We start from the raw sequence: 18,236 nt of genomic DNA on the forward strand, positions 1-18,236 counted from the left end.
TAATCACCTTTTGGGTGATATAACTGGCAAGGGAATAGAGATGTGGGATGAGTTTTAAATATGCCCAAATAAGTATGGATTTACCACCTCCAATGCTACATCCTTCAACTTCCAGAAGAAACTTTTTGCCAGACTGCTTGCCAATGATCATGACCTTGGTCCTTCTGATGTTAATGTTCATGTTGTTCTTAGTAGCAAAGTTGAATAAGAGATCAATGGAGCGCTATAATCCGATGGGGCTAAGATCTAATACTGTGTCATCGGTGTATGCCATCCAAGGTACAGTTACTTCCCCAATAAAATGGGGATAGGCGGGGTGGGGGGGGAATAGAGTTGCAGCAAGATCTAAATACAACGCCCATGTCTGCCACACAAAGGTTGAATAGCAGGGGTGCCAATACGCACCCCTGCTTGTAACCTTGATTAGTGGCCATAGATCTTGTTAACTGATCACATGAGTCAGTTTGAAAAGGCTACAAAGGTTCAGTGTACAGCAGGTTGATCAGGTAGAATCAATGCCCCAGCACGCAAGCGTCCCCACAGAATAGGACGAGAAACAAATCAAATGCACTAGAGTAGCCCATGTAACAAAGGTAAAGCCTCCTACCAGGGTGTATAAAGACGTCAGCCATTATTATAGTGCAAAGACCAGATATTTTGAGAGGTATTATAGCCACTTCAAGGCCAAGCTGCTCAGCCCACCGATTTAGCTTACCCAACATGAGAGCCGAGAACCTTTTACTGCTGGCAGTGATCATGGCCAGGAGTCTATTGAGGGATCTGATCTGTTTCCGTTTTTTAACACTGGGATGAGAGTAAATTCCTGCCAACGAGCAGGCATAATTCCCATGCTAAGAATCTTGGAATAAACTAACATAAGCCAACAAGCCCAATATTTGGGGTTGCTCTTAATCACAATGTTAGGGAAGCCATCTGGCCCAGGAACCCTTAATTTTGCTGATCACTGACAGAATGCCAACTTCCTCAAGGCCATCAACACTAGGTTGGAGGTATGGTTATCCGGACCAGCTTAATTACAAATACTAGTGTCAAAATATACATTAATAATGTACGAAACCCAATTTTCTTCAGATATAGGATTGAGTTATTTGGGCGAGGTGGCTATCATAAGTTTCCTTTAGCTGTGCCAGAATGTTCTATCATTTGATTTGAGCAAAACAAAGAAATCTCCAGTTGGTGTTGTTCAAGCTATGCTCATCGTTTGAGCCAATTTCTATACTGCGTACAGAGGGTATTTATGATCTAATCTTAACATCCATGGTTAACAAATAAGATCTATGAATTAATCAGATCTCTCTAAGAGATTACGTTCCGTTTGCAATATTGACATTGTAAAGGCCCAACAAGGAATGTTTCTGGCAAGGCATTACCCGACCTGAATGTAGGGAGGTCCGAATATAAAAACAACCATAGATCGAATATCCCAGTTGCAATGTAATAAAAAGGGCAGTAGGTATACTATCTTGGGAACGATTGAATTCAGCAACATGCCAGTCCATTGCCCTTTTAACAGAGACATTCAAGGGAATTGTATCAAGTATTTTTGCATGGATGTAATTGAGAGTCCAAGAAAGGAAGGCATGATCGCTGAGCATGGTGAGCTCAGCGTTAATAGGACTGGACATATTCCAAATCAGTGCACTAACAAAGACCTAATCTAATTGTGATTTCGCATTTCCATTAGACCACTTGTAAACTTCACCCTTGTGAATGCCGTCCCTCATTTTCAACATATTCTCAAGTCATACACACACAAAAGTTCAACCCAATTGCGACAAGGAGAAGATTTCCCCAACAGAAATACTGTTGTAAGGCCATCATCAAGAGCTTGGGAGGCATTTTCATCTTCAAGGGGACAGTCAATTCGGGTGGCTAAACGGCCATCATTAAAAGTCACCAAAAACTATGCTGGAGCAAAGCCTGTAGTTCACTATGTTGAACTTCTCAGTTATGGGAAGAGAACCAATACACCTAGGGACCAGCCTAATAGGTGTGGGGAGGCAGGGGGGAGCCAAAAGGAGGAGGGGGCTCAGAAGCCAACTAAACCCAATCACCCACCTTGTACTCTGGTACAGGTCAATGACGATATTTGCTTTAATCTTTTGATCGGTGGATGCTAAGCATTTGAAGTCCCTCTTCGGTCCTTAAGAAAAAAAAAAATAAACATGTTCCTTCACAGATGGTACCTGATCGACCAGTGGGCTGGCAATTTGGAAAACCTGGTGATGACAACAGTAGGTGCAAATAAAAATAAAATAAAAACATTACAGATGAACGAACAACAGTGTTGTATGTAAATTCTCCTAATAAAATAAAATCATACCAATTATCCGGTGTTGCTGATGTAAAATAATGCAAGTATTGTTTTAAAGCCTGATTCAATCTTTCAGTGGATCGGATGGTCTGTGGATGGTACCCAGAAAACATCCAGCATGTATACCCAAGCATTTACATGGGGCTCTCCCCCCAAAAGCAAAAAGTGTGCCAGCTTGGTGCGATGGTCCACGGTTACCATCATCACGGTATGGTCCTGGGATGGAGGCAGGTCTAATGAAATGTGTACACAGCGGCCCTAATTAAGAAACAAACGGCGAGGATGCGTTATCTTCCTTATAAGGTCTACTGGATGGCTTCAGGATACCATTCAAAGACCATCAATCCATTGAAAGCTTGAACCAGACAGTAAAAACACTGCTGTTTCTTTACAACAGCGACAGCATAATTGCCATTATCTACTTCTATTAGCAGATTTTTCATACAATACCAATGTTTCAGCGGTAAGAATGGTCTTTTTTTTTTTACACCTACGATTATCATCCCAAAGTCTACCAATTTACCAGGCTAGTGGTCGATCAGGTACCGTCAGTGGAAGAATATTCATCTTTTATAAGAAGGACACAAGAGGGCCAAGGTTGCTAGTGACCTCACATTTCCTCCCTTAATTGTGGTGCCAACAACCGTCTGGCATCCTTCTAAAAGAGGCAGGGATCATCACCCTCGTACCCCATGTGAGAGGGCGATTATTGCAGCAAAGCTGCTTGCAGTCTCCACTTTTATTCCATAGTTCTGCTGCAGACTCCTGCCAGGTATCCATTTGCAACAATCACTTAGTAAAAGGTATACCTGGTGGGGGTCGGTGCCACAAGAAAAAGGCGAGACCAAGGCCATTTTTTTTTTAATAACAAAAGCGAGAACAAAAAGGCCAAAGCTTCTAGCTGCTTGATCGGCTGGGGCTACCGGAGTACTTTAGGGAGCCCTAGCAGCACCCAGTCTCAAACACTTTTTGGAGAGAGTCAGGGCACTGCCCTTTAAAGCCATGGGTGCGACAGGCAGTGGTGACAGAGGTAAGATGGAGATATGGCAATGTATCCCCATTACTATAATTGTATCAGAGAGCAATGCAGTGCACTATTAAACCTTTTGTTTTTATAATATGCACAGTAACAGTCAAAATGAGTACAAAAAAGAAGGTTTTTAACTTAGAAAGTAAACTTCTGAAATAGTTGCATAGGACCGATTAGGCATTATGGTCAGTTAAACTCTTATTCAGAGATAATGTCTCCGTGAAACTGGCCACAAGGTAGCAACATTTCCTTAAAAATGCACCCTCCATACTATCAAACACTTTCCCCAAATACTCTAGGATTGGAGCTAATATATAATTCTACCGCCTCCTAGAATATTTGGGGAAATAATTTTAGAGGGTCAGGAAAAGAAAAATCACCTACCTGGCAAACTTTTGACAGCGACATGATCACATGGAACCGTTAAACTATGACATGCTGGCTTTAAGCTCCTTTTCAAGTTCTTGATGTCAGAGGGGAAATAAACAAACAGTGCCTTGGCTTACACCTACTGCTCTTGGCCTTTTCTCCACTGCGTGCCCCCAAAGCTGCTGAAAAGTACATTCTAAAAGACGGGTTGGTTGAAAAATAGAAACAGCTACTTATAAGTAATGCATTTTGCATCTACAAACACGAGTGACTCCTGTAAGACGCTCTAAAACTTCAGCAGAAGTAGCTATAGTGTGAAAGCACATCAAGCATGTAAGATGCTAGGGGCTGGCTACTTAAGACCATGAGTCGTCTCTGCTTATTAGCAAATGACATAATTTATTGCTAAACCCACTGGAAAATTGCTGGGGCAGTTGCAGGCGGTTTGAAAAAGGATTTGCCAAAATACTAAGCAAAACTGCACCTTTGAACCAACTGAATAATTTGAGGGTCTTTCTCAGATGGCCCACTGCTAATAAAACGCAATGGAAACATTTGAGCAAGCAAAATGAAATGGGCATTGCAGTTTCTATTCTTTCCAGCCATATAGAAATCCTTTCCAGTACACACAGTGGTGTGCCAGAGATGGAGCTGAAGCTAAAGATTGAACTGCACTGAACAAAAATTTGAATAGTGAGCTGTGGGAGTCCGGATTGAATAAGGGATTTTGATAAACAAATTAGGACTATAGGAACTGCACATGAGGAAAGAGGTCTTTTGGCAAGGGCTAGGTGGGAAATATTTTCTAGATTGCAGTTCCACAAACCAGCCAGGCGGTTTCCTAGTGCTAAACAAGCAAACAGTTATGAAAAACTTGGCAGAGGCTTGAGAACCCTAGTAATACACTAGCAGAGGAAGTGGTAGATATGGAAGGAGATGCACTAGAGTCCTAGTTTGTAGGCATGTCCTAGAATCATTGGGGGTGGGGGGGTGGTAGAGGGGAGCCGAAGAGGGGAACCTTGCCATTGCAGTTAAACGTAGGGCATACTGAAGAATACAAAATAATTGAACATCAAACATGATAAAGAACACAAAATGAAACTCGTTATGTGTATGTTAGTGCCCAATTAAGGGAGGTTGTGTCAGCAGTTGCAAAAGGTTGAATCTCGACTGCATTCGAAAACATTATGAAAAAAAGCATGCAGCAGGCATTTCCCACAGTGACCACTTAAAAAATATGGGCTAGACACAAGGAGATCTACGACGGCACAAACGTTAAATTAGAGCAGCGGACCCAAACTCCGGCCATTACGACTACACATAGCAGATGATGAAGCCCATTCCATTGAAGGGTTAATTTGCGTAAACACAAGAACATGTGGCATCAAAAGAGACTCACTGGCAACACACAGGGCCTCACACGTGGCTCCGCGGGTTGTGAAAATCCTATAACTCTGCTGCTGTTGCCTTCCTTTCTCAAAGTCCCCAGCCCGGATTGCCTTTTCTGTATGCAGGAGTAAACGGACCATTAATGTCATCATGGCATCTATCGGACAACAGAAGGGGTAACAAACAGAAGCTAAACTACAAGGTACACTACACCTTCTGGAAGACAAACAGGATGGCATAGGGTAAAAAAATAGATTATTAAAAAATCATCAAGAACTGAATTCACTTTTTGCTAAATCAGCAGGCATGCTTATCTGAATAGTTTGTTTAGTGTGATCCATTTCCATAACAGAGTGATTTGTGTCAGTGCCCTCAATATTGGCCAGCTTCAGTTCTCACTGTCTGTTGCACTTCGCATAGTCTTTCCCTAACCCACATTCATACTTTCTTCCAACCAACTAAGCTCAAAATCACCCACTTGCATCAAAAGCAGGCACTTTCCAATGGGGAATTAAACACAAGTGTGTGAGCAAACCCTCACATTTGAGCTCAATGGTAGCTTTACATAATTTCAACATGTTATTCTAAGCTTCAAGGAGTCCGAAAAGAAAAAACCTTTGGCCACAGAAACAGGTCAAGATCACCAAACAGTACAATTAAAAAGAACAGGGCAAACTAAGGGGAAAAAGGGTTACTCACCTCAGTAAATTAGTCCAACACTGACCCCTTTATCAGGAGTAGGGCATCTTCCTCACAAATTTACAAGACCATGGGGCAAAAGCCACAAAAATGAGCCAAGAGTGTACGTGTGTGCCAGTCTTGACCCACTCTTGATTCCTATTGGGTCTCACATCAGATAAGTCACCAAAATTGTTTGGAGATACTTCGCTCCCTTTTCTTGCTTAAACAAAGGAGTCTGGATAGCTAAATATAAACTTCTACCTTTTACTCCTCCAGCCACTGGTGTCGTACAAAACATATCAATCTGTGCGCTTGGAAACGTGAATAAATGAGCAGTAACAAACATTTAGAAGACACAATACAAGTTAATTGTCATTGCAAAAGAAAATAAGACCATTTTAACTCCTGTTGCTGGATATTGGGGGGCAGTGAAATTATAAAAATCATTAGGGCTCTGTAAGTGAAAACCAAAAACAGCACATCTGACGGGGCTTTATGTTTCCCTTACCTTTGGCTGAGCCTAATTAAAAGCTATTTCTACAAGGAACATAACCCGATGACAAACTACATCACGTATTCTAACTGCTCAGTAAGCTAAATTAATTTTTCCTTACTATTTTTTTTTTGTTAAAACACCAGATTTTCGATTCAGGAACCAACACGAACTTTTGTATTTTTGCAGCAATGATTCTCCACTAGTTACATTAACATTGAGCCCCATCTTTCCTTGCAGGTGGATATTTCTTTCACTGCATTTTGTTTCCGTGCCCTTTTGACTAGGAGTACATCACAAACTTCAATGTATGGTTATTCTGTACAAAGCATTATTCAGAACGTTTTTTGATTTCTGCTAATACAAAAATATATTATTTTAACCCAAGGTGTATTTGCCGTTACTAGTAACAACACTTATGAAAAGGTTTTCCAAATGGTTTTGATTTTTTTTTTAACTAGGTGCCCTCATGATTTTTACAATTTTCTGCCAAATATTAACCATCACTATTAGTTAAAAAAAATGTTTACATTATTTTGCGATGATCAGTGTGGAATACGTTTTAAGTGTTGTATAAACAAAATCCATTACAGAGAACTGTTAACCTGTGGTTTCCAGCATCTAATTTCAAGTATCAAGATATCGTGATGGTGAAAGAGTCCAAGCAGAACAATACTTATCAAAGCGATAAAGGGGGTGTTAGTCATCTTTAGTGCACATCAGAGAGAAGGTTCTGTGCATCCTGGCCACATTTTATTATGCGCCATAATGTTTGGAACTCTATATTGGTGCGTTCTCTGTGGCAGCTGAAGAATTCTGAAAGATAGGAAACCCAATCGGATTAAATATGAAAACCTGCTCGGAGTCTACCCATAGGACTAACTTATCCTTGTGAAAAACAATCTAAAGAAGACGAAGTGATGTAATTCTCCTCAGTTGCAAGCACGAATAAATGCTTTTAAAACAAATGCAGGCTTCAAAAGGGGGCTTTGTGCATTATTTTTGAAAAGCATATAAACATCAACAACGCTTAAACATTAATATAGAATCAGAATGGAGAGTGACCTGGAAGAGAGTGAAAATGTCATGTACTGCATAAAACAAACACTCCAAACCAGGAATCCTGCAGATACCGAAAAGTGGCAGACAGATTGCAAAGATTCCCCCTAGTTTTGTGCCAAGTCAATAACAGAAGACAAAAAAGTTGCATGAAGAACAGTCGAATAGACACACCACCTTCGCCAGCCCCCTGCGGTAGAGTCTCAACCGCCAGTCACCATCTGTATATGGTCAGCTCAAAAACCTTCGGAGGTTGATCATTCTGCTGACAGAGGCCCCGGTAATCTAGTAATACCAGGAGGAAGTGAGAAAAGTCACCAAACCTCTTTCCGATCGGGGAGAAGTGTTTTTGATCAACTGGAAAATTCTTGTCTATATAGGTTTGTCTCGACTTTCCACTAAATGCACTTTTATTTACTGTAGGCATCCTATTTGGAAAGCACTGATAAATCCTGTTTTGTGTGTTAGGCTAATGCCAAGGATGAGAACAATCGTTGGGGGACACCTCTTGCTCAGAATATTCCAAACTGTGCTTCTGATGTTTGACGAGGAAAAAGGTGGGGATTGGAAACAAGTGTTGGAGCAGGAAGACAGATCGCACACCGAAGGATGGGTAGCACTGATGAAGTTGGCCAACCTCTTGGAGATTTCTGGCGTTGGATGTCAAACACCGAAAAGTACATTTGTCTGAGAAATTCTGGTAATGCAGTTTGATAGCGCAACATGAACAAACCCAAATTAATAGAGCAATTTAAAAACCGAGGAAAAGGACAAAAAAAAAATCTTATATGCTTAGAATGTCTATGATGTGTCCAGCACCTTGCCCTTTAAATGCAAACTTGGCATATTAAGTAAAGCTTTGTCAAAGGTGACGTTTTCTCACTATCATGTTGCCATTAAAAATATTTTCAGTACCCTTCAGTTGAAAACATTGGGATCATTAACACTGCTCACTCAAACTGAGCATCTGCTTCAGGTAACGTTTACAAAATGCATTAGCAGCTCATGCAGCTGTGTTTTACATAACATGGAATGGAGACAGGTCTCTGAAATCTACATGCAACCGCTGAACCCTTTGCGGCAAACTCCTGTGACAAAAGTCACTGCAAGGTAAACAAGTTAGAACGAATAAATACTGAAAGGTTAACCAAATCATATATAAAGAAAGAAAAGTCTAATGCAAATTCTTTTGATCCAAAATCATTCTAAGAGAACAGATCAAACTCGTTGGTCCCTGAAAACCCGTGTTCATGTCTTTACTTCAGTCAACCTTGCTGAATTCCTACTTTAAATATCAAAAGCAATTTTTCTTGCAAATATAAAGGTAAGTCAATGGGCATCACCGTGGTACCGGTTTGAGCAAATCTTTATGTATAAATATGAAGTTGCCCTTATTCTCAACCATCCTGTTTTGCATCAATATCTGAGGTTTTAGGGCAGGTATATCAATTAGAATATGGAATGGATCTTTACAATGTGCAATGGATCTATAGTCTGTTTAGAAGGTATTTTTCCAAAGTATTTAAACCAGATCCACGATTGTATTCAATTCACAACCACCATTGGTGATCCCAGCGTCAACTTTCAGGATGCAGCTATTGACAAGGAATTCATTATCAATGTTTACAGAAAACTCACTCACCGGAACACCTTACTTCACTGCTTAAGTTAACTTCCACCCAGTACATTAAACAGCATTTCATATAGTCAACTATTAAGGCTTAAAACATTGCCAGCAATGAGGAGAAGAATTGAAAACAACTAGATCAATTTGCAGGACGGGCATATGCCACTGGTTAACTCTGCACTGTTAAAACTAAGGTGATCACCCTATCCAGGGATTTTTATTTATTTTCTAAAAGAACTAAAGAGCAATAGGCACTGGCATAGGTCTATAAATATTCAGAACAGAGTAACAAAATGATATATTCATTGATTAGCGCATCACTTATTTACCTTCCATTGACTTTCAGTACCAGGATTATCCCAGTACCGCAGAAAGCCTTGCGGTTGTATGTGCACTGTTCCCTGCTGTCCATTACTAGGGCTCTGGGAGAAATCTAGTATACATTCACAATTAACCCTTACTCTCCAGAATGAACATTGGTGCTTGCTAATACTCTGGAAGGTCGCACATTCTGCCTTAACCTAAATGGTCTGAAATATACCTTAAATTCCTTCAAGGTGTCAACTAAAAAGTCAGAATATTCCTCTATAATGGACAAATTACAGGCCAATCCAACATACAAACAAGCCCCATTACTTAGCCAAGATCTATAACTAAAATTCAAATAAAAGTTTGACAAAGACAGCGCAGTGGTTCAATTAAAACATTAGTGCCTCGAACCTTATGAAGACCGTTTCCACAAAAATGAAGGGGCTCTGGAGAGCCAGGTCATTCCTGGCTAAGGAGTGTATTGAAAATTCCAACTGACCATTGCCAATTTTATTAACTAACAACTTTTATAAGACTACTTTCCAGGTCATTAGTTTAACTTCAAAGGTGCCTACACATTTTATATAAATCGGGTGGTTGGGGGGGGGGGGGGGGGGGGGGGGGAGGAGGGGGCAAAGTCTTCTAGAGTTATTTCAAATATTACTAAAGTTTTAGTTGTCAGGCAGAGGGGTAAGGTAAATCATCTGAAAATAGCACTGACCTGCATCGCTCTATAACATGTCATGTATGATTCATCGCTCTTCAAAAGCACCAACAATGTACTTAAATCACTTTGATAGACAATTTAAGGAGAAAGAAGGGCTTAGTTAACACGGACGATTCAAAAACACAGAACTCTGAAGTGAGTCAGCTTAATGAAAGTAGATCTGTAGAATCCATTGTCCATCAAACAGGCCTTAGTCAATAAAATCCTCCAGAATTACAAAAGGAGGAATAAAGGAAGTGATCGATATAACCTAGAAACCATGAACTCTGATGTGCTCCCTTAAAGGAAGTTTGCGAAATCCACCTCTTTTCTCCAATGTAGTGGGCTCATTTCTGGCCTATTTTTCCCTTATCTGAGAGGTCTAGACTTCTTTATCTATATGACTCAGTAACCACAACAAGAGATGAAGCAAGAAACCATTTTCTGTTGCAAAAATTAAGAAATCTGATATAACAAATGTTTTAGGTGAGCTTCAAAACAGCAGAAACAAATGACCTGGCATATTCCTCTTAAACGTGTTTACCGTCATTGGGGGATTAAACAGTGAAGAATGGAATTTTACGCAATGAAATAAGATTAACTGAAATTCTGAGCGAACTTCCACAAAAAAAGCATGGGACAGAGAGGCCCTCTTATCCACCCATCTACTTTTTTTTTTGATGAGACTGCCTTCGACCCCCTTTTCAGCTTTACTCCTGTACCCTCTGTCAAAGCTCCTTGGGAAGGATCCCGGGACTATGGCCTTCGTCTCAACAGAAAAGTATTATATTTGTTGAGGAAAGTCCATGCCATAGCTCCTGACCATATCTTTTCAGATTGAAATAATATAAATGATAGTTGTCTGGGCTTGGTTCACACCGTTTAATTGCCATCTGTATCACTAGTTAAGACCCCAAAATAATAAATTATATAATTTATTTTTAAATAGCTCTTTAAGACAATTAACTTTCACCTTAAAAACATCAGTAGTGATGTACTTATGTCTAAGTGGCTGGACACAATTCAAAGGGCAAAGTATTTGTGCCATAAAGCGTTGATATAGCGAGATAACGTACACCAGACAATGATTGTGAAGCACCAATAGAAAAGGTTCATGGTTGGGCCCATTCAAATTCCAAACATATTAGCCATTATCGTAGCATTTGGGCTTGAAAGAAGAAACATCTCCTTGCAGGATATATCGTCCACAAAGCATCCTCCTGTAGGATTGTGTAAAAATATACAAATAACAATAGCGATTTAAAAAGAAAAGATTGAGGATCCCTGTTCTGATCCAGAAGATAGGCAAAAGTAAATGTCAGGTAGCACATTTAGAAGGCTGCAGTTTGTCCTGCAAGCCAGTACAGATCATGCCATGAGAAGCAAATATACGCACAGAGAGGTCAGGGGGTAAAAGTAGGGAAGAGATTATTTCGGTGTTGTCAGCAAAGAGGTGGTAGGAGAAGCCAAAGGAGAAGATAATTTGGCTGAGGAACGAGATGTAAAGGGTGAAGGGTAGAGGCCCGGGACGGAACCTTGGGACACCACAAAGAAAGCTGTATTTGGATCAGAGGGGCCTGTGTTGCATGAGATGCAGAAAGAGGACTGATCAGAAGGGTAGGCGTAAACCCAGTGCAGAGCAGTGTTCTAAATACTAAGGTAGATAAGTGTCCACAGAAGAGGTAGGTGGTCCACTGCAGCAAAGGCAGAACGGTCAAAAGGATGAAAATAGTTTGCAGTGGTGAGCAGAGGTCAAAGTGAGGGACAGGAGTTGGGGCCTATTCTGTAGAATAGCAGCTGCAGAATCCAAATTGGAGAGCATCCCCATCTGTCCTCAGTGTCTCAATAGGAGATCCTATTAAGGTCTAGTTATTCCAGAATCTGAAGCTACAGTCCAGTAGTTGGCAGAGCTATTGAGGTCAGTGGAAGGTTTCTTCAGGATTTGCAGGACGGTTGCTTGCTGAAAGCAGTCTTGGAACATTCCAAAGGATTAAAAGTTTGAAATGGGTTGGGAGGTGCAAACAAACCATCAAGGGTGCAGCAGGGAGGTTGTCAATCATAAGTAGACAGTCCAAATCAGTGGGGCAGACTTTTTGCAGAAAACCCAAATTTGAGAGCATAAACTTCTCTGCAGATTGTAGAAATCACCTGAACATTTCGAAATGTTTTGACAGTTTCAGCAAATTTCTCCTGTGACACTATGGAATTTCCATCTCCACAGAAATATTTCTGCAGAATTTCTGTTTTCCGCAGCTTTGAGCTACCTCTACTCATAAGTCAGGTTGAAAGTTCATATTGAGAAGTTGCACAAGAAGGTGAAAGAAATAGGTGGTGGGTGAGACACATGAATGAAGTAGGTGGTGGAGGGATAGAAGTGTAATATAAATGCAAGTCCAGCATGGTATGCAGGAATGCACTTATCAGCTGAGAAAGTTGCGCTATAAAAGGGGATGCGGCTCTTTCCGATATCAGCGAAATTGAACGCCTAATACAACGAATTCATAAATCCTGGGCCACAGGGAAGTATAATCAAACTTAGTGAAAGAATCAAGCGTGGTAATTAGGCCCCAAAATCCTGCTTTGGCTTTAAACTTGTGCATTTTGTTTGCGGCAAAGGCTACTGAAATCGGTTCATTAGTACAGAGCATGCGATCCCCGGCAAAGCGTTCAGAGAAGCACACAGAGGTTGTTATTTTTTTAGGTCAACTGATTAGAGCGTACAGGGTCTGCCAATGAAAGAGGAAAATTACATTTTTTAAATTCAATATCATTTATGAAATGTAATTTTCAAGTGTAGCCGTTAAGACCCACGTCAGTTTCAAATCGCCTGCAGACCATTTTCTCTGGGAAGAGGGTAAATATGCTCCTAATATGTAACAATTATTCAATGGAATATCAGCGGGTCAAGGCTCCGACGGTGTTGTGGTGGGTAGCTATTCTCATGAGAGTGAGGAAAGTGAAAGACAGGGCAGAATAAAAAGTTCTGATGGTCGTCTCAAATGTTTCAATCATATAATTTTGTGTTGTGGGTATTGGCGGTGGATTGTGATGTCACATTATTGTAATTGAAGGCGATGAGGGAATGTTTATGGACCCATTGATGATCAATCGCAACATATAGAGTTCTATTTGGGTCCAAAGTGCAAGGACCAATCATTTCTGTGTAGGGAGATATTTTCTATGTCACACGATCGCAAAGGCTGATTATTTTACTCTCTATAAAAGTTTTTGTTTCGAGGGCGGTTCTTTGACAGCACCTTTTCATGCAGCTCTGTTCCGCTTTCAATTTGATTTTGCTGTCCCAGCTGCGTCTGGTGCCTTCAATAAAATTGTGTTACTTCTTGGACCGGCGTTCACTCCTTTTTGACTACTTTTGTCACTTTTAGTTGAGTTCTACGAGGCGATGCCCGACACCTTGATGGTGAGAGTGTCACCATTTGTTTCAATTTTAGAAGAGAAGCAGTGGGCAAAATCATTAGCTTTATGGTGAATAGAAGCCAGCATGGCTTGCAGGGGTGTGGTCATATCTCGATGTTTCTGGGCTGAATGACAATACACAATATACATCTCAATATCGTTTATGTGGGTTGAATGCTCAGTTGTAAACCATCAACTACATGTGAGATGTTGCACACCCTTATTTAGAAGCCATTGCTCAAAATAAAGTGCAAATATAGGTTTGCTCCTCTTCCTGTTTGAGAATACACACAGCTGTGTAAATATCTAGATGTAAATAAAAAAACTGCACTATACGTAATGTGTATATAGATCTCGATGTTAATGATTGCACATATCAATATATCTCCAAAAAGCAATATATTGCCCAGCCGTAGCATAGGCGATATCATACAGTAATAATTCGATTGGTGAAGTAGGATGCTTTAAAAGAGGGTATAGCAAGCCAAACGATCCTACTAAGCATTGTACATTCGTATCATGCAAGTGCAGGTATTTATAACACGCTTAATACCAGAGGTCGATTTTAAGCACAGTTCCGGGGGTTCAAACCAGTGTTGCTCAGCGTGATCTTGTTCCAAGACCTGTGCATTGCCACTGAGCTATCCTCCCTTTACGTAAATAAATAAATAAATAAATAAATAAAACATTCTGGGTTTCTTTTATGGAGCAAGTAATGGGCATGAGACAGTTTGGGTGCAGAAAAGGTGTGTTAAGGAGTAAGCCAAGTGCCCATATGGGGATAGGACAAATTAATCTTTCAAAGAAAACAAGACAAAATATGGCCCACTGTGCTGTGAAGCAATGAAAGGGCTAGAAAGGAGTAAATAAAGACTCACAGAGGTAAATAGCTAGATTGGTCTAGGCTCCCAAGTCCAGTCCAAAAAATACATTTTAGGCTACATTTACAGGTAGATAAAGATATACATTTGTCTGTAATCCAATCAGATTCACTCGGTATAGAGCCTAGACCCGTAAGTCCCTAAGAACACTTCATGAGCACATGGAACACAGCACTGCTCCTCAGTCTCTCATATTTAAGACTGAAATACAAGTCCTAGGAGAATTCAGAACGTAGACATTTTTTCAACAGGTACTATTGAGCAGTCATCATGCAAGATTCCCCTTTAACTATGCTACCACTTTTACAAGCAAACCATACAACAGACTTCAAATAAACAAAGCCCCTTTAAATAAAGAACAGTGAAGCTACAGTGTACCTTGAGACTTGGTGCTGTAGAGCAATCTAGTGAGTAAAACTGCAGCACAACTAGGTAAGTAACAGGTTTCCGTCTTAAATTACTACAACATAGGACCTAAATTAGAAAAGGCTCATCTTGATGTGCCGCCACTCCGTCCTACCCCTGCCCCCCCAAACACATCACCACTTTCACAATGATTGACCCTTAAAGTCAATTCGGTTGCACATGAAGTTTTTTAAAAAACTATTTAAGTGGAATTCTGCAGGATACAGTGTGCTCCTTACCTTCCATATATCTGCCAAGGAGCTCTCTAGGTAGCATGACGTTTAAAAGGCAACTACAAAACTGGTCTCTAGATTAAGATTTTGAAGTGAGTAGGTTCACCCTTTTTCTTGAACTTTGGAGTAAAAAGATTTTAGAGGGGAAATTAATTTCAAATTCACAATGGGGGATTTTTTTAGTCAAGTATAAAGATATTTTCCTCACTAAAATCTAACTTTTTAAAATAATGTGCACATTACATTTTTACCATGAAGGTCTTCTACAGATTAGGCTTAAACTAGATTAGAACTTCTTTGTGTGCGACCGCTCTTAAATGTAGACCTGTCTGGGTTAAAGCAGGTAGGCAGGGTCTTATGTGTCGGTTTCTCTTCTATGTTAGGCGAATAAGCCCCATAATATATGCCGATCTTTAGGTGTTAAAGGAGCAAAAGTGGAAAAAAAAACAAAAAATTAAAAAGGAGAATTGAGGCTGCTCTCCCGTAACTCTCAGCATTTGTATACTGGCTCCAGGAAACCACTATTCTTCTTTAGAGGATCCCCTAGTGTTGGAATCTAGCCCCATGTTGATCTAAGCCGCGTTTTACTCAAAAGACAAAGAATTCTTTTAGGTTTGCATCTAAAAAAAAAGGTGAATGCAGTACAATTTGGTCACCATAATGCGACGATACTAAACAAGGCGGCAGGCAGGCCCCGTCAGTAACTGCCCGACGCTCACATTAAGGGCCCGAGCGAAGCAAGGGTCCCTCAACATGGGCGGTGCTGTCGTTACCGACGTGGTCGGTCTGCCGCGGAGGTCAATATTGCCATTCGCAACCTGCATTGCTGAAAATTGAGCATTTTTTATTTTTTGTAAAAAAATAAGAAACGTGCGTTTGTGGCGCAGCCTGGCGCCGCACAGTGCTGCCATCAACGCAGTCACTTTTCCCCTGTTGAAAACTGACGTTCACATGATGAACAGACTTCGCCGACAGCAGCACTGCATGTCGTCGGGCCATAAAAGTATTTTACTTTTTTACACCATAAGCACCCGTGTAGGAAACTACATGGATTCTAGGTGGTGATGGGGGAGCAAGGAAGGGAAGCGAGCTAAACCAATGAAAATTCTCAGAGCGTACGCTTTCCTTGGTTAATAAAGCCACGCTTTCCGAGCATTTCCATTGGTTTTCGGTGATGCACAGGCTGCCAATGACTCTTAGTACTGATAATTTGGGACCCCATCATGCAGACTCTGAAGATATGGTAAGGCATTTCTTGCGAAGCATACAGAACGGAGTGAGCCTGTGCATAGGTTTGGCTCCACGCACACTCAGATGCTAAACCCCCCCCTCACCCATTCCCCCCAGACATGCACCTGCTTGCACACGTCAGTCATTCTCTGTAATTGGCACAATTTAAGAGCTTAAGAGAAAGGGTTTAAAAAAAAAAGTGGGGGTGGTTGGGTCTTTATAAAAAAAAAAGGGGGGGGGGCAGTGCAACAAAAACCAGTACAGGAGTAACTACAGCAACTTGAACTCCCTGGTAGGTTGTGCTAATATCCACACATAATTCTCACATAGATTACCAAGTAGCCAGACTTCCATTTAGTGAGTGAAGCAGCATACTAATCTATTTAGACAAAAATGTCCTTGAGCACTGCCTGGTCAAAAAGAGCATGAGAGCTAGAGCTGGTATACAGACTGATGATTACAGGGAGTGGCGATTATACAAAGCACTGACCGAGCTCGTGCAAAAGATTACATACGGGGAGGTCATTGCAACATCACTCTTTAGCACATACTGTTAGAGGAGTTTGAAATTATGAACAGTGGCAAACATCCCGACCAAGAAAAGGACTTTGGATGGGGCGAGTGGGGAAAACAAGCAGACATCGTCAATCAATCCTGATACATTCAGCAGAAAGGCATCGCCTAATGAAAAAGGTTCCCAGGTAATTCACAACTTGCATAGGCAGCATCTCAACAGGCAGCTAATGCATAATCAATCCCTCAAAAATTGAGCCCACCACCAGATTGTGGCAATGAAGTTGCCTGGGTGGTGGAGCCGCCTACTCAATGCGCAATGGCTGCAGTGGACTATTCTGGCATGGTGCATTGACGAAGCGGTCAAAACGTGGGCAAGTCCCAAATTACACAGCTCCCAAACTAGAACACAACGATGAGGAAAATATATTCCCCTTTCTGATTCACATAGATCTGAGCTCAAATTAAACTGTGTAAACCAAGACCCTTGCTTTAAACAGATGTGTCCACTGCCCTGGCTCCTCCTCACTGACACCCACGTCAATCTTGCCTCCTCCTACCTCTATCTCTCAGGCACTCTTGCCAGTTGCAGGGGGGTGGGAGGGGAGAGCGGGTCCTCTGCCTTCCCACCCACCAAGTCCTGAAAAAGTGGCAACCTGCTCCATGTTGCCACACTAAACTCTCGCTCTGCTGTCAAGCACTCCTCCGACATCTGCCACCTCCTTGAACTCCTGGACCTTGATGTTCTTGCTCTTACTGAGACATGGTTTAAGGACAGCTCTGTCATGGGTTTTGACACACTCCTCCCTGAAGCCCACAAGATCATCTCTGTGCCCAGCCCAACTGGACAGGAGGTGGAGTAGCCTTGATCTTTCCTGAGTGGATCCCCCATTTCCATTATTCCAACTCGGGTCTACTCCTTTGAAAGCTTGGTCTGCAGGCTCTCCCTCACCTAACCTGTCACCTCTCTTACTCTGCCCACTTTCTATCGGCCGCCGGGCCACACCACCCTCTCTTCCTCTCAGAATGGGCAGACCTGGCCTCACTCACTTGAAGCTCTCTTCTCCCTTAGCAATGGCACACCCTACACCACCTGCTGCCTTCAAGGTCATCAGACCTATAAAACCCATGAAGAGTGTCAGTGGCTGCCTTTGCCTGGACCTACTCTACTTCTACTCCTGCAGCCGACTCCCACCCTGACACAGCGCCCTCTAACTTTCACTGTTCCATCTGCAACACTCTTGCCCCTGTCATGAAGGTCTGACTGAAGCCTGCCAAAAAGTGCAACTCTTGGTGGGACTCGAATCTGGCTGCCCTTAAACGCAAGTGCAGAGCAGCAGAACGGAAATGGGGATCTTCAGGTGCACCCTCTGGCAACCTGGCCTGCCGCCTTCTTCAAAGGCAATATAGACTTTGCATCTGCTCCAAGAAAAGAGTCTACATTCAAGCCTGCATCTAACACGGCCAAACTTCTCTACAGCACCCACCCAGGCCCTTTGCTCGGCCCGGGTCGCACATTCCACCACCAAAACACAAGACATCCTGTCCTCCATCTCTTC

General features: G+C 41.7%; 1 protein-coding gene across 2 annotated transcripts in view; it reads right to left on the bottom strand.

The window, feature by feature from the left end:
* Positions 1 to 18,236, bottom strand: part of COPZ1 (COPI coat complex subunit zeta 1) — a 441,777-nt gene that overhangs the window by 342,687 nt on the left and 80,854 nt on the right. The window contains exon 2 of one of the 2 annotated variants that reach the window (XM_069653243.1): positions 5,134 to 5,238. The exons of the other annotated variant lie outside the window; for it this stretch is intronic. Within the exon in view, the coding sequence (XP_069509344.1) occupies positions 5,134 to 5,238 (105 nt within the window). The remainder of the gene's footprint in view (positions 1 to 5,133; positions 5,239 to 18,236) is intronic. 2 annotated transcript variants of the gene reach the window in all.

This window comes from Ambystoma mexicanum, chromosome 3q (assembly GCF_040938575.1).
Source record: "Ambystoma mexicanum isolate Mex_15411 chromosome 3q, UKY_AmexF1_1, whole genome shotgun sequence".
In the NCBI taxonomy this organism is placed as follows: domain Eukaryota; kingdom Metazoa; phylum Chordata; class Amphibia; order Caudata; family Ambystomatidae; genus Ambystoma; species Ambystoma mexicanum.